This window comes from Falco punctatus (genome assembly GCF_963210335.1).
Source record: "Falco punctatus genome assembly, chromosome: 2".
Classification (NCBI taxonomy): domain Eukaryota; kingdom Metazoa; phylum Chordata; class Aves; order Falconiformes; family Falconidae; genus Falco; species Falco punctatus.
In genome coordinates this window covers 86,472,898-86,495,257 of record NC_137581.1, presented here as the reverse complement: position 1 = coordinate 86,495,257, position 22,360 = coordinate 86,472,898, and the positions used below count along the sequence as shown (strand labels likewise).

At 36.5% G+C, this 22,360-nt stretch overlaps 1 protein-coding gene across 6 annotated transcripts in view; it reads left to right on the top strand.

Moving 5' to 3' along the window:
• GK (glycerol kinase) overlaps positions 1–21,565 on the top strand; it is a 36,918-nt gene extending 15,353 nt beyond the window's left edge. For 2 of the 6 annotated variants that reach the window (XM_080377626.1, XM_080377627.1), the window contains 12 exons: positions 41–76; positions 692–759; positions 2,308–2,350; positions 3,039–3,119; positions 5,043–5,121; positions 6,977–7,073; positions 8,775–8,859; positions 12,080–12,200; positions 13,107–13,250; positions 14,233–14,313; positions 15,898–15,984; positions 19,118–21,565. In XM_080377626.1, the coding sequence (XP_080233752.1) occupies positions 41–76; positions 692–759; positions 2,308–2,350; positions 3,039–3,119; positions 5,043–5,121; positions 6,977–7,073; positions 8,775–8,859; positions 12,080–12,200; positions 13,107–13,250; positions 14,233–14,313; positions 15,898–15,984; positions 19,118–19,131 (936 nt within the window). In that variant the 3' untranslated portion in view covers positions 19,132–21,565. Of the gene's footprint in view, positions 1–40; positions 77–691; positions 760–2,307; positions 2,351–3,038; positions 3,120–5,042; positions 5,122–6,976; positions 7,074–8,774; positions 8,860–12,079; positions 12,201–13,106; positions 13,251–14,232; positions 14,314–15,897 lie in introns of all 6 variants that reach the window. The other 4 variants (XR_013926395.1, XM_080377629.1, XM_080377628.1 and 1 more) reach the window with 4 other exon arrangements.
• Positions 21,566–22,360: the final 795 nt, after the last annotated feature.

Genomic DNA, 22,360 nt, shown 5'->3' with positions numbered 1-22,360 from the left:
AAGCTAATTTGGAGCTTTTCTTTCTCTTCTTGCAAATCAGAAATCTGGAGCTTTGACAGGTGTACCAATTTCCGGGGTAAGTCCTACTCCAACTCTGATTCTGTCATAAGAACTTGATAATGCATGAACAGTGGGAAAAGCTTTAACATGGGTGAATCCTGCTACAAATTGAGTTGATGGTTTTTTACTTCATGTTAAACATGAAGTAAACTTTTGAAGTTGAATTATTAATTGACTAGATTCTTCATTATTAAGTTAAGGTCTGACAGCTTTAATGCATATGTGTAGTGCTTATTGTAGTGTGTTGGAAACTTAGGATCTCTAAGTAAATGAGTAACGTTACAAAATGGAAGCAAGCTCTGCTTTACATATAAAAAGAGTTCAGTATATACAAAATCCGGAAGTGTTGGGCAGATTCTCAGCTTTTTCCAATACAATATGCATAGAGATAGTAAATGTTTGTTTGGAGTTCTTTAAATTGTTCACCATAAGTAGCACGACACATTTTACTGGCAGTTCTTACAAAGGGGAACAGCAGTAAAAAGTACAGGTTCTCTCTATAGACTTTTCCTCACTTTCAGTTACCTGTGTGTTGCTAATAGATTATAGTTAAATGTGTCTGTTCATGTTCCTTTTTCATGCATATGATTCATGTGCACCCATTTGCTAAAATAAAAATCTCCCTTTTCAGTGCTTGGGTGACCAGTCTGCTGCTCTTGTTGGGCAAATGTGTTTTCAAAATGGGCAGGCAAAAAATACGTAAGTTATTATGAAAGTTGTAAGGTAAACACACTGTTCTGTTTTGAATTTAGTATTATATTCTTTCAAGCTAACTGCCAAATGCTTTTGTAGTTACCACATAACTACAGCTCTAACTTTTGACTCTGTGGACCTACAAAGTAAACAGTGTCCTGACTTTCATATAAAGTATTGAAGTTACTAAAGTTACATGGTTTGTGAGGTATACTTTGGAACAAAGTCACTGTAAGGAAAGATCTCTGTTACAGATTTTTCATTTTAAAAATCTCTGAAACACAGATTAAAACAGTTGCAGTTTCATTTAAATTGTGACCTAAAGTTAAATACAGGAAATGTGTGTTAGATTGCATAGACTTGAATGATAAAAATCCACAGAATTGTAGATGGGAAAGGTTCGCTTCAGTTGCAGTGCCTAGTTTTGCTTCTGTGTCTAGCTCAGTGTGGAGAATTCTACTTTTTTTTTTTTTCTGTTTCTCAGCCTCTTAGTGTCCCTTGTTTAAAATAGCTGATCAGTTAAATCAGGCAACTGGTGTAATCAAACATTCATTTGAGGAAAAGCTCTCTGCTTAAATGACTTACTGTTCCATTTACCACCATGTGCTTAACTAAGCATGTAGGTACATGCACAGTATGGGACTTTCACAGAGTTAATTACACATTAATCTATACTTGTTGCTAATTAACCTTCACTTTATCTTTTGCATTTCTACACAAATTTAATAGTTAGTGGCCTTTTATTTTAGTAGAACAAACATGGTTCTAAGTAATATTATCACAGTTAATTTTTGTAAGAAATACTCTTATAACACAAGGGACCTTTTGAAATAAAACAAGCTAAACCAAATGGTAAAAGTGAGATTTTTTTAAACCTATATGTGTAACTGCTTTAGCCTTTTTCTCTCAAATTTAACTGAAGACTATCTCAGGACTATTTTGAGCTATTAATTTTCAGGGTATTAAAAAGGTAGGGAATTCATACTTTCTTAGAATAAGAATGAATTATAAGTATTTTGTACTGCTTTTATTAAACTGTGCCCTTACGTGTGTGTATGCACACATACATGTGATGTGGTCTTTGAATGACAAACATACCATTTTTAGAACTTTTTGGACTGAGTATGTTTAAAGAAAACCCTTTTCCTTGTGACAGGAACAAAGTTCCTTGCATTTTCCCCTTTAAAAGCTTGAATTTAATATTGTGAAATATTTATTTTATAAAGTAGCTTTCATAATCAGCTTAAATTGAAGTAGGTAAATACTGTGACCAAAGAGGAATTCACACTTAGTCTTCAGCTGTATCTGCTCCTTGATCAAGTATTATACAAGAAACAGCTAGAGCGAGAGGTGTGGGACTAGGTTTTTCAGCTGCAGGTTGCATTTAAATCAAATTTTAAGGATGGTTTTATCATCAAGTTAATGATAACATAACCTTCAAAGGGCAAAAAGTGGTGCCTTGATTCTCCACAGAGGAGTCATGGATTCATGAATTGCAGTAACAGGTTATCCTTTAAACATCCTAGTTTTAACTTAACTTTGCTTTCATGCTAGGTATGGAACAGGATGTTTCTTGCTGTGCAATACAGGTCAGAAGGTCAGTTGCACTTTTTAGTTCAATTTTTTTTACAATCTTAATATTTACGTTCTTGAGTACAACAAAATATTAGCCTTTCTTAAACTTATTAACAACAATTCTATTGCTACAGATAAGGAAAAGTTCATACTGAGCTGTGAAAGAATAGAAAGTAATAATTTGTTCAAGGTGTTTCAGTAAGACTCCATTTCCTAGCTCCTTAAGTTTCCAAAAAATAACTTTTCATAGCAAGTTTCTTGCTGTTTCCCTGTGTATGTTCCTTAAACGCACCCAGAAGTGCTGAGTGTTGTGTTACTTAACCATATGCTTTTCTCCTTGTCTTGGCTATTTTATTTCTTCCCTTCATATTCTCCCATTATTTCTTTGTAGTTCTAGTTGAATAAATAATGCAAAGCTGTAGTTTCCTTCTCATTCACATCTCCTTCTAAAGATCCTCAGTTCTTTGCTATAAGGAGGATGGAAAGACCTGAGGCAGCTTGTGGAAGCAAGAATTAACACCAGTGATGAGAGGCTTCTATCTTAGGAGTTTATTTAGAGTGACTGATAATTTACTTTGTTAAACTTTCCATATTCCATTTTTTTGCCAGTGAAGGTTTTGTCTCTTGTTTATTATCATTTGAATATTTTTATTTAAATATTTTCTGCCTTTGTTCATGCTTTACCTCTTCTTTTCCTTTTCCCCATTTAGTCTGTGTTTTCTGAGCATGGTCTTCTAACCACAATAGCTTACAAACTAGGCAGAGACAAACCTGTTTGTTATGCACTAGAGGTAAGTCAAATAATTTCTTCCTCTTTGTAATGATACATGTTCTCATTTACTCCTGTTTTCTAATATCCTAATATTGTCTTCAGTTGTATGGAAATCAAAATAGCTTTGTGTTGTAGCTTGTGTGCCTCAAGGCTTACGTGTGGTTTTGGTTACCCCTATCTCTAATCTGTATCATGTAATCTAATAACAGTATTTCTACATTGCATCATTTATATTTTGGGGGCATGATGGCTAAAACATAAAAATGTTACACAGTCTTTCAAATCTTTAATAAACGTAATAAATACATAAAACGTTTTTATACTAAAATTGTGTTTAATAGAGAGGGGAAAAGGTACTAGTGTTTCACTTATCCTTTCATAACAAAAGTCATAATGAAAGGCTTTGGGGTTTATTTCATTCTAATGCATTTTACTTCTAACTTTTAAAAATCTGAATCAAATTCCTGGGACAAGAATCCTCTAACAATTGAGCTTTTTTTTTTACGTACTAAGACTTAGGTGCTTAATTCCAGAATTCAGTTCCTCAGTTCTCCACACAACTCTGAGGGCATCCAAATTCTGTAGAAAATGGTATTTTTACTTTAACTTCTGGGTCTATTGTTCTAAGGCTCTGCTTCTGAAGCACAGATCAGCTGAACATCTACTTGGCACCCAAGCTTCATCAGGAATAACAGAATTCTTCCATCTGTGCTGCTTAGTGGGCTTGATCTAATAGTTATTCTCAAAACACACATACTGAATTCTCTGCTGCTATTGAGCTTTTGTAGGGAGCCTGTTTTCCATGTGAAACACACAAAGACAACACACAGGATTTTCTTCATTGGGAGAATAGTTTGTGGTTTATATTACTTTACTAGAATGTGGGAGGCTGACTTCATTTCCTTTTCCTTCCCTAAGGAAAGTTGATGTTGCATTTGCCATGTTCTGGCAAACTTTGGGGTTTGACTTTGTGAGAGTGTGTGAGAGGTTTCGTTTGTTTCTAACCCATGTTCTTAAAGCAAGAACTGGAATTGTCTTGTGAGTGGTTTGTATTTCTGCATGCTGAAACATGTGCATGTGTAATTTTGCTTCTTCCTCATCTCCAAGTCTTTAATGATACTGTCTGAAGAAATGGCTTCCACAAAAGATATTAAGTGTCCTTTCTCCTGTGTCCATGCTAGAATCTTCTATAATCTACTGGTTAAGACACTTTCCCAAGAGTCAAAAAATGTGGATTCAGCCTTTTCTTTTAATCAAACCCCTGTCTTGTAACTGTAATAGGTGGGTAGAAAACACCCCCGCTCCTTCAAGCAAAGGCTTTGAATGAAAATATGATGCTGCTCCCATTTTACTTGAAGCTTAGTCTGGCAGACTTGGGACTTGTAGAGAAGTCCATTTGGACCTGGAAGTGAGATGGGAGCCATCTATGATATGGTGGAGCCATTCAGGGCCATTTGCTGAGGCAACAGCAATTTTTCTGGCAAATGCAAGTGCCTAAATTTTCTCTCTGTCTGAGCTTCTGTATTTAGAATCTAGATGTAATCAGTCTTCGGTTTTTAAATCAAAGCATAAAAATCTTAATTCGTCAGAAAAAGAAGACTGAGGCTTCTGGGCCTTGTAACGATATATTCAGGAGAAGGGCGAAATTAGAGAGACAAGAAGAATGCTTAGGAAATATCATGGTAACTCCCCCCTATGGAAAAAATCATGTAATATGAACCTTTCCTACATGGAGCCTGTGTAACAGACTGCTGGTTTTACATGGCAGTCTCCAGCTGCTGAGAAATGTGTGTTTTGTTTGTGAGCATTCTTGGGAGTACTTTAAGCTGTGACTATAAGCCTGCAATTGGAGGCTGCAGGTACCCCTCCTCTCCAGTCTTGTAAAAAGGAACATGAGGCTACCAGTTGTTGTCTCCTAATGTGGTAATTTTATTTCCTTCAGGGATCTGTTGCAATAGCTGGTGCTGTTGTTCGTTGGCTGAGGGACAATCTAGGTATCGTTAAGACTTCACAGGAAGTTGGTGAGTACTCACAACTGGGAGCTGTTCAGTTTTTTAAGTTTTCATTACCAATGTCTTGACGTCTCTGATGTTGAATGAAAGCTCAAAATATTCAAGGAAAGAAAAGCTGGAAGATGCATATATTTTGCTGTGTTTGAACAATTTGCTTTGCATCCATGAAATTACTGTTTATTGATACATGTATTTCATATAGCATATCAATAGTCTTTGAAACCCTTCATCAGCTTTGTTCTATTGCAAGCTGTACTTTTTAGTAGTTTCCCTAGCAAGCGGATATTCAAGAAGATGTTATACTTACAGTGTATTTCCTAGTTTCATACAACATTGAATTTTCCAGAGCCAAGAGTATTTAAGTCTCTACTACAGAAGCTAGAGCATATTTGATCCTAAACCTACATATTCATTCCTGTCATAAACATGAGAACCTAAAGCCGTATGTGTGCAATGGTTTATGTAAAGGCTTCATATCTGTTGAGTTAAGAACCTCAGTTTGCACAGCTCCCTCTTAAAGGAATTGGGGAGGATGGTAATCTGTTTTGGCTAAGAATACAGTAATCCTTTACCATTTGGGTAGCTGATGTTTTCTGCTTGAGCTGAACTGAAACAAGCTGGTGTGTGACATAGAAACTAGGAATATATCAAACTTTGAAAAAGGAGAAAATGGTGGAAGCGTGCAAGTGTAACGGTTTCAAAGTGACAGACTTAATGAGATTTAGGATTAAAAAGCAATTAATTACATATTTTAATAATTTGATGTCTTATTCAAAGGTGAAAAAATTTAGAATTCAAATTTTACGTAAAACTTCAAAGATGAAGCAGAAACTGAAAATGTCAATCTGTTTCTCTGTAAGAAGGCCTCACAGATGATACAGAAGAATATAAACTACTGTCACATGAATTAGCCAGCTGTTGAAACAGTATAATACCTCGGCTTCACACGTTTGACTAGACCTTTGGAAGGTCTGAGTTTCAAAAACTTTAATCTTGTCAGTGGTTTTAAAGTCCCGTGGGATTTCATCATCTCTCCCTATTTACCTTTAATGTGTTCGTACTTCTCCCTTCACTCCTTTTTTAAGTGGAGCCTGTGTGAAATTACCATTTTAAAAAGACTTTTTTCTCTATTGCTATGCTTCTCTGATCAATACAAACAGAGGAAATTTACAGAAGCTGAAAAAAAATACTTTCTTGTTATAGGAAGGAGCTGCACATTAGCATTACTTCTTTTGCTGTTCTAGGTGGTTTAATATAATTTTTAAAATTACAAATATTTTAATTTTGGGGACTTCTGATATCTAAAGTTATTACTCAGATATTGAGAAACTTTAGATTTTCTTGTAGCTGACCTTGTGATTATATACATAAGCCAAGAATTTAGAACTCTAAATCCATTTGAATTTAATGGGAATTTAATTCTTAAATCCCTTTGGTCTTGATCCAGTTTCCCTTGCTTACTTTGACTTAAAAGCAAGTAAAATGTGACCTTTTGGACTACTTTGAAGGGTACATTCTTTACCCACAGGGTACCCTTTGAAAACCTCACAGTATCTAGGTCAGAATATTGAGTACACGATTTTGGTTTTCAGTTTTAATTTTTCATTTTACATTGTACATTTTTCAAACTCCCTATGCCCCACCTTCCATTTATATTGTTGCAAATGGAAAGCTTGTTAATGAGGAGCAGGGTGTGCCAGAGTTAGTTGTATTTTCTACTTGTGTGTGGCTTGATTATTTTTGTAGCTACCTAACATATTCTGAGTATCTTCCCTACTTAAATGATAACACCTTTAAGTGTCATATTTACATATTGGAACAGTTGTGAAGAGCTAAGCGAAGGCTGTTTGTGTGTGTGCATTAGAAAAACTGGCCGCGGAAGTGGGGACTTCTTATGGCTGCTACTTTGTGCCAGCATTTTCAGGACTGTATGCACCATACTGGGAACCCAGTGCAAGGGGGTAAGGATCTAACTAACCACTGCATTTGCCGAGGGATTTAATGTTTTTACAAATATCACTACTCCTTCCAGGTATGTGAAATTGTTCTTTTTGTTCCTTTGACATGTCTGGGTAGATCGTTCTCTGTGGTATCTTCAAGCAACTGCTGTGTTTCTCCTTTGTACTTTGCTGTTCAAACCAGCAACTGCTTCTGGGAGAGAAAGAAGGATTAGCTAGCTCAGCTATTCGCCTGCCTTTCCCTGCCCTCCAAAATAAAGTAGGAGGTGGGCAGGGAAAACACACGGGCTTGTTTGTGCATTTCGAAGGACAAGTGCAAGATAGTTCTACGATTCTTGCCCTAATGAGGCCAACTTTTCTTCTTCACGCATTTCTGGTTCTGAAAAGATTTTCATCTCACTTAAAGAGGAAAAGAAGGTCTGCATACTGTGAGGCATCAGGCAACAAAAGAAAGTGAAGAATTTAGCGCTGATAGGTGTTTTATTATATTATATATATATATATTATATTATTTATAATATTATATATACATGATTATTTTTATATATATATATAATATACTTAATTCCTCCCCACTTCTTCTCCCTCTCCTTCCTCTTAAGTTCAGCTTTCTTTCCAGTCTATTGAACACTCTTTTCCCCTCTCCTGCCATTCCCTTTCCTGGTTGTTAGGACTTAACTAGCTGCTACTAGTTAGAGCTACTAGTTCAATCAATAACCTTCTGTTCGTCTTTTCTGCTGTTGTGAGCTTGCCTACTGTTGCTGGAATCAGAACATGCCATGGGAGTCACAGAAGCATAACAGATTTGAATATGAAATAACTTGCCTAAAGTGAGAAAAAAAAATCTTAAAGAATATCTAGTTTCCAAGGTTTCAAGTAGTTGGATCTTTAGAACTTAGATGCATTTTGTACATCAGGAAGAAATAAATCATTGATATGGATGTTTTTAGTTTTTCAGATCACAGTGCTTAACTTTTTAACTGTTAAAAGCTGATATTTGGAGTGGTAACAACTAAAAATGTCCTTTAGTATCTTTGAACTTGCATGTATCCAGCAGCAAATACAGCAGCGTTTCTATGTAGTATGCTACTATTCCTCAGATGTCAAAAAAGAATGAAAGGATGATTATTTGCTCTGCAGTTCAGACTACATTGGCAGAATTCAGCTTACTCGTGGTTACATGTAGCATAATTTCCATATCCAAAAATCTCTTTGAAGGAGCAGAAGCAACTAATGATCAGAATAGATCTGAAAAAGACATTAAGCATTTAGAGCACAGCACTGACCCAGCTGGGCTTTTCCTTAAGAACTGAAAGCACTAGAGAATTTCTTAAGGTTTTAGTGATCAGCAATACTATTTTTTAAAGAAAAATCGGCCTTGATCGTGCATTTCCATTTCTTAAAGAAAGACTGGAGCTTGTGTGTGTGTTTGTGTGGTTATGGGTGAATATGCACCCATCTGCATGCAGATTGGCAATAAATTTTAAGTTTATAGCAATTGTATCAATTGGACACTGAAAGCATGTTTGTCAGGAAAATAAGGATGAGAAAGTTTAGATTAAAGAGGAACAAGCTTTTTAATATTAGAAGGCAGTCATGCAATGGAACCGATGAACTTTGAATTAGAAGGCCTAGGTCTGAAGTAACGGTGTATGTCTGGTAAAGAAGTATGTCCTAACTGGTTTCTTTTTTTCTTTTCAACAGTATTATCTGTGGCCTTACTCAGTTTACAAATAAAAACCACATCGCCTTTGCTGCACTAGAAGCAGTCTGCTTTCAAACACGAGAGGTAAAGGCAAATTGACTCCTAAACTCATTTAAGTTAGTATGATAACAGGGACTGTAGCTCTTCAGGAAGAGAGAAGATTTTAAAGATTTAATGAAGATTAATCATATGCTTTATATTGTACTTAGATGCTATTCTTCTCTTTATATGGTGCTAACGTTGAAAGATTGTTCCTGTGGGTTTAGCTACAATTAGGTGGTTGGGTAGTACATTATTTTGGAGTGGCAGTGCTGCTTTTTATCAGCACTTGAAATAAGGTGAATGTATTTTGTGAATGCTTTGAGAGACAGAACATAGAAACAGTAAATGACAAGGCCAGTGCTATAACTAAAAAGTTGCATCTGTGTAGGAAACTACATTTTATATTGTCTGCTGTGATGGGGGTGGCTTACGGTGCTTCCAATAAACAAGAACAAAAATGAGTTAAAGCAAGACAGCAGCAAACATACCGATGGTAATCTGAATTCACTTCCTCCCCATTATACTTTGTATTGCCTTAGCTGGCGTTCTGCAACAGCAAACTCAAATTCTCACAGAAGAATTTAATCCTCCAACCAAATCAGAGGGGTTTATATCAGTATCTGAGCATTAGAATCTTTATGTCACCATCTACTGTCAATTTACACTCCCTGTGTTCCATACAAATACAGGAGAAAATGAAATCCATAGAACCCAAAGGGTAACAGTCAAACCTGAATTTGACTGCATGTTTTTAAACTGCTGTTATTTAAATGTCTTGAGTTTTAAAATAACACCCAGCTAAAACTGTGAGAGGAGGAAAGCAGCTTGCTGTTTCTGTAGTGACAGAATAAAAAGTACTCATGTGGAAAAAGACAGCCAGAGATTTCACCCAGCTGTCTGCTTTTGAAGCTGTGCTAATGGCCTCTGAGTCCTCAGAAAGTCATGAAGGAGCTTGGAAGTAGGATATATCTCTAATTCTGGTACTAGAAGTCAGGATGAAGTTACAGGGAACTGAACTGACAGTCTAGTTTGTTGTGTGCTCCTCTTTCCTTGTCCCTCCTCCCATCCATTCCCTCTCATGTGACAGCTCAATGAACTTTCCAGCAGAAAATTATCCCTCTTTTTGCTAGGCTTTTTTTCTGCTGGATTAATGACCTCAACTGCCTCACCGCGAATGTAGCAAATATCAGAACAAGAGGCAGGGTATGTGGCTGGGAGTAGGAGGGAGGGGAATAAAGTTCTCAGGCTGAGTAAGAGTAAAGTTAACTGTTAGAACAGATCTAATACTTCCTTATACTTTAGTCAGTGTGGTTTTATCACAATGACAGGAGCGCCTGATCAGGCCTCTGGACACATAAATTGACAGATTAAGTCCTTATGACACCGATAAAATACATAAACATTTTTCAAAGATACTTGTTAGTTTTGTGTTGTCAGAAACAAAGTTCTTTTGGCTTAATTCCTTTTAAAATGGAACTCTTTTGTATCCTTCAGGCAAACCCTCAAATTTCATGTTCATTGGAGTTCTTGCTTGTTTTGTTGTGCCATCCAATCCATCTAAGTCTCTGTTCCTTCTTCTGACCTCAGTGCAATAGAGATAGTAGCAGCATGATCATGATTTGGTTTGTTCCTTCATCCCTTCCTGATTTCTAGCATTCTTTTCATTTTTTTTAATCTCTGCTGAGTGCATGGTATGATCCAACATGCCCTCGCACAGTGGTAAACAAAGCCAGAGCCTCCAACAGTACATGTATGTAAAGCTGAGATGGTGAGGCACTGATGAAGTTCTGAATGGTGAAAATGGCAGGTGAAATCAGCATAGACAAATGTAAAATGATACATGAGAAGGAAATAAGTGGTGGGAAGCAGTACTTGCTTAGTAGTGCCAACAAACTTTGCTGCTGTGCTACAAATCCTGTTTTCCAGGTTATTTCTAATTTATTGGACAGTGCAGGCCCATGGACAGGTGCTGCCACCATAAAAATTTGCCTTACTCTTACCTTCTAGATTTTTAACCATTGTTTATGCTGTGGCAGTTTCTTTAGCTCTTTTAAAGACTTTTTGATAAAGGACCTTGCTGACTTTCTTTCTGAGAGTGGGTAGAGTCTACTTGACAACTCATCTTTATGTAATTTTTACTACCTTACAAACCTAAAATTTATTTCTTCCATTTTAAAAAAGACGTTGATTTTTCCCAGCAAGGATTGTGTAACTGAGTACTTCATGGACTACAAAACAGCATAGAATGTGTTGTACCTTTGGTGTTTTTTGTGGTCTATGTTGATTTGTCATTTAAAGCCCAAAAAAGCACACCTCTGTGGTTTTTTTCAAATAAATCGAAAAATTAGAAAGAGCAAATCATTCTGCCCTAGTTAATGCCTAACTTTGTCAACAAAAATTATGCACCAACCTTAAAAAAGGTAAATGACATTTAATTAACTGCTTTTACAAAACCCTAGAAACCGCACTATCCTGCATTTAGTAGGTGCTTGTAGGATAATGCTGTGATGTTACCAGTAGCTAAGGTTTGAGGCAAATCTTACATTTTTAGGAAACCCTTTAAAAACCGTATTGATAGGTATCAGTGAATTAAATGCTCCACTCTTGATTAATTGTCCCTTGAAAACACTTTAACACTTTTCATTTATTTTCAGCTATCCACTGTGCCCAAAAGAAGGAAACATAATTTTTCAAAAAATTACACTTTATTTTTGAAGTCTGTCTTGTGTAATGTGAAACTCTGGATTTTCAACAGCTAATTGAAAAAGAGGCTGCTCTTTCAAAATAGTTAAACATTCAGCAGTTCCTCCTGAAGTGTCTTCCAGATCGCTAGTTCAAACTTTTTGATTTTTCAGTTCTTTAATACGTCAAATTAGAGAAAGTATCTAGACAAACTGTAATGAGCTAGAGGACTCCATTTAGTGTTACTTCTTCCTTTGTTAGCTTTGATAAATGTTATAGTTGTCATCAGCTTTTCTTCAAAATTCTTCTTCTCAGACCATTTAAGCAACACAGGCTAGATATAGAGCATCAGAGGAGAACCATCTCCTAGAGTACAATTTCTGTAATAAACAGAATGTATTTGCTCTGTGTTAAGCAAAACTGAATTGTCACTACCTTTGTTTTGCCCTCGTGATGTATAGGGGAGGGGAATTATCAACTTAACACTCTTCTTCAGCAAATGCTGAATTATCTGTATTTTATACTCAGAAGGTATCATGGATTTCTCTGCAGTTAAATCGTAACATATATTACGCTTAAGATTTTAGATGCCATAAACAAGGACTGTGGGATACCACTAAATCAGTTACAAGTAGACGGAGGAATGACCAATAACAAAGTTCTCATGCAACTCCAGTCAGACATTCTCTGTATTCCAGTAGGTAAGATGAAATTACAACTCCTATTTTCTTTTTAAAGCTGAAAGCAATATTGGTTTGTAATGGCTAATGAGGGCAAACTGGATGGCTTGCTTTGTTGTTGTTGCTGGTCTTTTGCTGCTGCTTGAGGAAGTTGTGTTGTTTGCTGGGTTTTTTTGGGGGGGTGGTCAGAAAAAGTTTCTAGATCTTGCATCCAGTTTTGAGATTCACTTTCATAGAGAATCACTGACTTCCTTATTTTATTGAAATATATACGATATCTATAATGGTATTGAAGTTGTTATATCAATGTCTAAACATTTGACAGTTTTAAAATCAGTGAAATTAATGGTCTCCTGCAACATGTTGGCCCTGAGAATCTTGCTCAGAGATAAATCAGAACTTCACACCTCCGCTGCTCATGTGGGGTGGGATGGTCTTCCGTATCATCTGTGGAAGGCCAACAAGCTAGTCAGTACACTCTTAAGATGCCTCTTTTAAATAGAAATGCTTTTAATAACACAGTATCTAGACCATGGGAACAAGACTGATAACTTAGCCAGTGATCACTGCTTTGAGGAGGGATGGAGAAGACAAAAAATAGTATATTGTTAACAGGAGTACTCTAAGGAAACTGATGGCTGAGGTCAGCAGCCCTGCACATGGTATGAAAGTGTGCAATTGCGTAATTCTGTCTTGAAGGAAGTAGCGAGCTGAGATATTTCAAAGACTTGAATGACTGATAGGTGAAGTTAACTTTATAACCACGTGAATGGCAATAAAATGAGGTTTGCAGTTGGTAAACTTAAAGGAAACATATAGCAGTTCTACAAAATATGTATCATTCTAGATATATAAGTCTTTAGTTCTGATGTCATCAAGGTGACTTTCATTAAAAATCATCATGGCCACCTCTGTCATTTACTTCAGTAAAGCCATCAATGCCTGAAACAACAGCTCTAGGAGCTGCTATGGCAGCAGGAGCCGCGGAAGGAGTTGGAATTTGGAGTCTGAATCCTGGAGATTTGACAGCAGTGACATGTGAACGATTTGAACCACAGATCAACCCAGAAGGTAAAACACTTTCATATTGTGTAAGAAGTTGCAAACTTAATATTTAGTGTCCGACAAATTAGGGGTTTTCTTTGTTGCAGTCTCACATTGATATAAAAACTGCTATATATGAATATCTTCACAAATGCTGAAGATCAGCTTCACAGTGTTTGGCTTAGAGAAGAGTGCATTTCACTTGCTGTTTTCTCCACTTATTGACTAGTAAGATTGGAAAATGATTAAAACAGCATAACTATAGGGGAATGTGTTGGGGTTTTTTTTTCTTCTTTTTGAAGGAAACTTGGGCACTGGGCATTGCAGTTAGTAGCTTTTGATTTATAGCAAGTAAAATCAAAGAAATCTTGAAAGTTTTTCTGAGAAGGATGTCTGCTAAAGCTCCTATGCATTTGTGAGTTTTCACAGATGTAGGAAGGACAGACTGACTGTTTGGGGGAGACTTTTGGCTTTAAAAAGCCTACATTAATTACCATTTTTTAGCTAACTGTCTTTTTCGTCAGTACTTAAGTGCTTCTAGAGATGGAAAGTATTTACTTGACATAATTAATCCATATGCGAGACAAATACATTTTTGTCTTAGCAATTCTTTCTTAACTTTTGGTACAGAATTTTGTCTTACTGTTTTGTGTATAAATACTGATATAATACCTAGTTCAAAACAGTATTTTCAACACTGAAGGGCTTCTACATGAATAGCAATTGCTTCATATTGTTCTACTTATAAATCTCCTTATTGGTGAGCAAGCAGAAAATTGATTTTAAGGTTTATTTCTCCTTACTGTGCATAACTCTGGAGTTTGGGGTTGGTCTGTTTTGGGTTGTTTTTTTTGGTATTCAAAACAGCATTTTATAATACTTGTTCTGTCCAGGCAAATTATACTGTGCAAAAGAGTAGAAAGCTAATATTGCAGTCTTTGCTTAAATACTTGTAGTTGTATTCATATCTGTTGAGAGGTTTTTCTGTTTGCTGATTTCTCAATTTCAGAAAGTGAATTTCGCTATGCCAGATGGAAGAAAGCTGTGTTGAAATCTATGGGCTGGGAGACTTCTGAAGCTCCTTCAAATGGTAAACCAGAAATTAATGCAGGTCAAGTATTAATAATTAGACAGTTAGCCTAGGTAGTTAATCTGGAGTTTGGTGACCTTTTCTGTTCATGCCATCTCTGGACTGTTCCAATGATCTAAAAATTATTACTTAAAACCACTGTGGAAACAAAGTAGGAAAGTAGATAGATAGGTCTTCATCTTGAAAGGAGGACAGAAGCAATATCTTGCAGGGCTCTAAAAACAGAGGACATGAAATCAAGGCTAACTTCAGGTTTTGCAGAATAGCGTTGGTTTACAAAAGAAAAGTCTTACCTAGAAGAATAGATACAGCACAATTCTATGACAGTGCAGGGATTTCATAAACTTTCTTATACTATAACCTCATGTTGCAAAGGAGAAGAGTTTCATCCTGTGATTTTTCTTGCTATATCTTGCCTTTTTTATTTGCTATATAGGAAGGAGGGATTGATAGCCACATCAAAATCTGTTTGACCCACAAGAGCTAAGAACGAGCATTTATCTTGAAGTAAAGAATTGCAGACTTATTGTTCACACACAGAAAATATACAAACACTTTTGAGAGACTGAACAAGATCTTTCTTGTGAAGTAGAGGGCTTTTTCATCCATCAAGTTTGAATTTCACAAAACCTGCAGTCTTCCATGATCTGTAATTTTATATTTCAGGATAAGTTTTTAGTCCTGAATTATCCTACAACACATCATTTATGGGCTTTATCTTCATTTCATTTTCTTTTGTTGAAAAAACTATTAGAATGAAAAGTATTAAGTAAAGAATCCTTGAAATGTAAACTCCCCCAACAATCCACAGTTGGAGTCCTCAGGCTGCGTGAAGTCTCTTGCTTTATTATTATATCATATATGTATATATATATATAAAGTATTGGCTTATTTTAGCCAAAGCTAAAATTTTCTTTTTACCATCTTATAAATTGATTTAACTATTTCCTTTCACATCATGGTTATACAAACAATTCCATCAAGGCTGTTTGGAAGGGAAATAGGTAACTTGGCATGAGTAATAAGATTCACTTCAGTATTGTCCACTATGATTTAGTAGCATTACATCTAACCAACCCTCTGTTATGTATCCTAAAATCCCAAGTGCTTGATGCTTATCCTACTTACATGTCTTTATCTCCTTTTGAAGGATACAAAATTCTGCCTTGCAGAATATAAAAATAGCTCTTGTTCTTCAGGTGATGTGAAAAAGGGTATGTTTATCAAAACATCCTCAGTGATTATCTGGTTTAACACTGTCAGGGAGGAAATGTTACTTTCCTTAGTTCTTGCTTTGAAACTTTGTCTTCTGCCTACTAGGAGTATTTTGAGATTGAAGAATACTAGAAATGGGCTCCACCTAGATAGTGCTACAGTGGAATTTGGATTTTACCTCTTATTTTGAGAGCCTGTTTAAAATTATTGTGGGGGTTATGCATAATCTTTTTTTAGTTTTTCTGCAAATGTCACTATATTTGTTACTTTTTGCTGTTCATATGATTTTAAAAATATATATTGCAATTTATATATATATTTCTCTTTTGATTTGCTTGACTGGAAACACCCTCCCCTGGATGACATCAGGTGACACTAGTATCTTCTGTAGTCTGCCTTTGGGGTTTTTTATTATGAGTAGCATGATAATGTTAATCGGAGCAAAGTACGTCTCAGGTTAGTTATTATTTGAACTAGATCACTTTAAAAGCTGTCTACACTAGTTTAAGTGTTGGGGTTTTTTGTATTCCATCTTGTTTATTTTTAGCAAAAATGACTGATGCTTTTTGTTGTCCATGCACACGAGTGTTTGAGGGTGTGAATTAAACATATGGTACCTAAGGGAACCAAGAGAATGCCATCTTGAATTCATCCTCACGTGCCATGAAATTCATAGTTGTTAGATGCACATGAAACCTTGAACTCTCCCTCCCTTTGTCTAGCTCTGCAGACTGTACACAGTTTACAAAAGTGATACAGGTTTTGCATTGCCTGCATAACAGTGTGCATTGCAGTTAGAATAAGGTTCTGTCCTTTATCCTGTATTTCTTCTCATAATGTTTAAAATTATTTTGAGTCTCTTGTTTAAATAAAATGAAGACTTTTCTTCTGTTCCTGAAAGGCTTCATGTACCCCCTTCATTTTTCTGGTCCCCTTTGAACTATTGCATGGTTAGAAATCTTCATCTGCTAAATCTATAGAATATTCTTTTTGTACTTTGCTTTTGATGGATAAGTGAATTCGTTTTGTGTAAAGAGAAGAGACCCTAAAAGGCCTATCTGCAAAACTGGGGAAAGGGACTGTGTGCATATGCAATGAAGATGCATCTTCAACCTATTAATATATGTTTTATTTTAAAAGAAAGTTCTTGATCTGGGAGACAGTGTTAGTTACTTATGCCAGAAGTAAGACATTTCATTAAGATATTCTTACGGTAAGAAAAAGAAGTTTATATGGTGATGTCTTTTGGTCTTTTGTGTTGTGTTTCATAATTTCATGTCAAAGAAAATATTTTACAGTATAGCCATTGTTGCTGCTTAGTAAGCTTTTTGGAGGAGATTGTTTAGTTTTCTTTCTTGGTTGTGGTTTTGGTGGGATGGGTGGGGGATGTTAATTAAACAGACAGTTGAGGACTCCAGCATGCTCCTGTGATGTGTTTGTATTTTGTTTCTAAGTATTCAGCCTGAATTAACTATTCAATTGTATTTTTACTTGCATGGAAGAGCTTGTAGGAGAACTAAAATCAAACTAAACAAACGCTAGGCAAAAACGAAACTGAACAAATGGATTGACATTGATTTACTAACTGTAATGTATCTATCTGGGAAGGAGAACAATCTTTATTATGAAGAACAAAATAAAACCAGCTGTGAATAAGTGGGTAAATTTTTAACAAGCTAAGCTAAGCAGCTTGAGTATTAATTACAGGTCAGGTTCTTCACCACATAGAGGATACCTAAAATAATATGAAGAAGACTGCTAAGTGGGTAGATAAGCAACTTAAATTCTGGGTTTATTGCTTTTTAAAAAACAACTAATCAGTAACCTGCATATAAATATCTAAACTTGCGCTGCTGGAACTGTTAACAAAAGGTGAGGTTTTTTCTCCGTTCCCTGAGCTTGTCATTGCCTTTCTGACCCACAGGTGGAAAACATACTCAGCTCACTCTGCCCTTCAGAACCCATTTTTGGCCTTGTTTTCAGATAACAGTAACTATTGGTATAGTTACCATTACTATATATGTATATATTTACTATATATACCAATATAGTTACTTTATATACCAATATATGGGCCTATTGTTTACTTGGTAAGCTTGGGAACAGGAGAAGTTGCAAGTAATTTCCAGCTCTTACTTGTTTTACGATTGATGTTGTCTAAAAAGGAATAGCGTCAGTGATGACCATGTACAAGTTGTATTGCTCAGCTGTGTGTTAGGGTAGAACATGATATATAGAATTTGTGTGGCTGATTGGAGCAGGGCTGCTTCCCTCTTAGACATTTACTCTGGTAAATACCCTTTTGCTTTTAAAAGCTGGAACTAGCTGACCAGACTTTCCTTCTAATTCAGTACAGGAGCTCCATTAATTAATTTGTTACATTTTATCTTTTAATGAAACACTGGAACTCCAACACAGTCATCAGTATAGTAGGTTTGAGGATTGAATCTACTGAGGACTGAATTCATCCTTCATGTGCTGGAACAGCAGTAAGTCTTGCATGGCAGCAGTGCTGTTGTTGAGCATGTCTCTGTAGGGCAGGGCCATGATTTTACAAATACTGACATGCGAAGGAAAAATCTGCTGTGGCAGAAGAGAGAACACTAACATGGCAAAAACCCATTTACAGAACCATTAAACTAACGGCCTTTTCATGCAGCACCTGATGACTGAGTATGAAAAACCGCTGTATTTTATGGTATCATTTCATAATGTTATCAAAATTGAGTCAGTTACTTGTAGCTTATCTTCATTCTTCTTCTATCCCAGGGGAGAAAGGACCAATATTTTGTTTTATTTCACTAGTCAAGTGAGTTGTGTGTAGTAGCTGGAGTCCCTATGCTAAGAGTCTGCTAAGTTTTTCACACTAGTTTTAGACGTGGGCATCTGAGGGATTTCAACGTATTCTGTAGTTGGCTTTTTGTGGGGGTTGGGAGTTAACTGAAAGCAGTACTGTACTGTATCAGACTCAAATTTAAGCAATTGCCTTTGCATGCTTAAATTGGCACCTCTGAAGTGAGGTGTAAGCAGGGGTTTGCTCTCTGCAGGATCTTGTGTGACATCTGAAGTACTGGGGTATAAAGTTCTTTGACTTTATTCTCACAGAATAAGGGGTCAGTACTGATAGTAATACTATATTCTTTCTGCTTAAATATGCTTTAGGGGTTTTTTAAGATTCTGTTTTTCCTTATTAGTTTCTTGTGTTGTGAGTTACTGCCAAATTGCATACTAATTTACATACAGGTATCACTGTTTCTGCAATAGTTGGTTGCAATAGTGTTTCCCAAATTTCTGAAACCTGAACTCATATTCAGAAAAAAATAAATTTAGAGTACCTTTCTTCAATTCTGCTTGTTAAAAATTTACCCATCTTAATAGTGTGGTCTCTTCTCTCCTACTATATGCACATCCCACACACTTAACTGCTGGTTTATCTGGTGCCACAAGATATAACTAATTTATAATTGCAGTAATTGAAAACAAAATGTGTTTATACTCGGTTCCTCTAATAGCTCAGCTGTGTTACAGAATGTTATTAATGTTTTAGAGTAAATTCTGTGTTACTAATGCATATTCTTTCTTATTTAAGGTACTGGTAAATGAGACTGCTTAGTGGACTCTCTGGATGCAACTGCTTTTTTTGTTTCATTTTGTTTTGTGCCTGAAGAGATCCCACCACCAATGTGATTGTACTACTTGTGTGACTAAATCCATTCACGAATCCGTCTGTTGGCAGCCCCTGAGTAACCTCCCAGTGGTACACTGAAACTTAAGTTTTCGACCCTTCATTACTCTGCTTCCTTCCCCATCAGCTCCTACTGCACTGGAGGCCTTTGTGTGGACTATTGCATATCATCCTCTAAAACTTCACAAGCCCTAGGTTTGTTTGAGTGTTGGTGTAACAAACCCCTGAAGCTTCTGAGGTAACGTCAGATGTTGAGCTATCCTTTTCAGGGTTTTCGTACTTTATACAACACCCTGCAGAAAGTTAATGATGTGCTATAGAACTTTGTAAGCATCTTACAATTCTTCCAGCTGCTGTGAATTACCTTTCATATGTCTGTGGTTGCCAAAGATGTTTTATTGTAGTGGCCGCTGGTCTGAAACACATTCAAGGGTACAAACCTTTTAAACACTAGCTCAAAGCCTGTTATCAGCAGCATGCATTGCCACTGGTTTGGCAACGAAGACGCTGCTGGTACAGTCCACAGAGCACTCTTGAAATGATCAGTTACAAAGTTAGAAAATTTGGGTTGGCCTCTGGCTGATGTAGTCAGTTTGCTGGTTGTATTTAAGACACTTAAGTTCCATAGCTATAAAGAGATAGGAGTAACTAAATGTTTTGGCTAAGGCCATCTTTTATGTTCTTGTGCTTTTCTGTTAGTTTGGAAAGACAGATTTGATGCAGCATGCTGTTGACAGGACAGCTTCTTGGTCCTCAGCAGCTGATAACACTTAAAACTGCTCTGTACAGTGCACTTTTCTTGACCAATACTGCATATATTCTGTCATCCTGCTTAAGGATATTTTAGTCACTATTTGTTAAACTTTTGAAAGTTGAAGCTAACCTAGTTTTCCTTAAAGAGGGTCCACTCCAAATTAAGTATCAGTGCTTCAGTTCTTAATCTCATTTAGTATATCTCAGGGACCAAAATCTTCCACTGAGTTTTCATGTCCATAGTTCTAACAGCAAGTTGTTGCAAAATATACTGGGATAGCCCAAAACCCTGACTTGGAAGAGTAAGCACTTGGCACCTGAAACGGGCCACTAGAGTCCACAGGCAATGTGTGTGACAGCTGAGTTGTGTCCACTTGGAAACTTTGTCTTCCGCAGGTGAAGGAGTGAGGCAATAATCTTATCTTCAGCTTTCCTCTTTGTACCAACAGCGTGACAAATGCCGGCCTTATTGGTTAGGTCAGAGAAAATGCATTCTTGTATAGCGTCGTTAGAATGGTACAGAATGATAGCGAGGTGAAGTGTGGGAACGACATGGAAAATTTCAAAGATGTGTTTAAATGCACTAGGAGTTAAAGGGAGCGGTTTTTTGTGTGCGTTTGTTGTTAAAGTTCTTTTAAAATACAGTCTCTAACAAAGTTTGGTTTTCTTTGTTACATTATGATTAGAGGCTTAGTTTTTAAAAAGATGTTAAATATGTGTGTCTGAAGCAATGGATTGCACAGAAGTTCAGATCTGTATAATATATTTAATATCAAATGCATATTAATTGCCTTTTTATTATCAAGTGCAATGACCTTTGAAAATGTGACTTTTAATTAAGAAGTTAGAGAAGGAACATTTTTCGTCCGGTGGCTGCATGTATAAATTTAACAGAGGGGGTTCTTTTACACAGGTGAAAATATAACAACATCATTCAAATCCTGTATCTCCTGTAAATACTCGAAGGTGAGGTGTGGCAACTAAAATTTCTGGGGTTTCCAGTTTATTGGAGAGTTGAAAAAGAGTGAAAAATTAACATGAACCCATAAAAAAATCTTTACACTCAGAGCTGTGGCTGATCCCACCTTACCCCAGGGAACAGGAGTGACAGCAGCCTTTGCAGCACACAGGGTGAGGGCAAGCACACACCTCAAACACTGAACTTCTGAGTGTGTCTTCTTGCCAAAAACACTGAAGTACTCAACCTGGGAACGATTAATGTTGAAGTGTTGCCTTTGCCAGTGATGTACTGGGGGGGGGAAGGTAGCACATAGCAAGTAGGAGGGAGGTTTTTTGCTGCTTTTCTGATTTATCTTATACTGGGAAACGCAATTCCTATTACTTTTTCACTGAGTAAAATTCATTATTTTATTTTCAATTGCCGTTGCAAATATTTTTAAAGAATTTCACACTACTGTTAACTTTCTACCAACATAGTTGAAATATATTGTAAACTGTGTGTTGGCGGGGAGGGGACAAACTGTTGAAAGTTAGCTTTTTGTGAAGCTGTGATTTATTTTTTTCTATAAATTACCAGATTTATAAGTTCTTACTTGAGAAATGCGTTAACTTGGTATTAAAATACCATAAATAAATTGATGTGAGCTGTCAGTTTTTTCTTGCACATCACCTTTCAAACACATTTTCAGGAATCTTTTTTACATGAGTCATTGGTACACATTGACACGTATTTTATGATAGAGCACCCTCTGTAAGTGTCACAGACACACACTTTAACTTGCTCAGCTACGCGGATCAAACACATGCAGCGCTGTGTTCTGCTTTTCAGTGATATAATCAGTTTCAAGGCCTGAATCAGAAATTACATTTCCTCAAGTCTCTCCGTACTCAAGAAAAAGCAGGAAAATGCAAGCAAAACAACAGGAAGGAACACAGTCGTAATACAGGTTTGATCCGAAGGTCTCAAACATCATTGCTTGGTGGGGCCAATACGCCAAAGGGGTTTTGGTCTTACACCTTTGTCTGGTAATTGCTGCAGATTAAAAAGCCACTATGAGTCGGGGGAAGAAATATTCCTGAAATAGAAAACATTGCTAGGGATGCTAGCCGGGAGCATAAGGTACTTCCATTATTTTAGGAAAGAAGCATGGGGGTATGTGTATATGTGGAGGGTACATTTATGGAGTGTGCCTGCCAGATTCCTGTTCTGTCTCTTTGTAGCTCCTGATTGTATTCTACACATCTAGTGCTGCATGATTTTATCAAGGCTATAGCCTTCACCTGTAGTCTTGCAAAGTCTTCAGTCCCCTATATCACAATCAGTTGTGTGAGTCACAAACAACACCACCCCCCACTGCCCACCCCCCAGCCCTTCCACCCCTCCAAAAAAAGCATTTAAATAGCAGCACAGAAACCTTAGCTAGCATGTTGTTA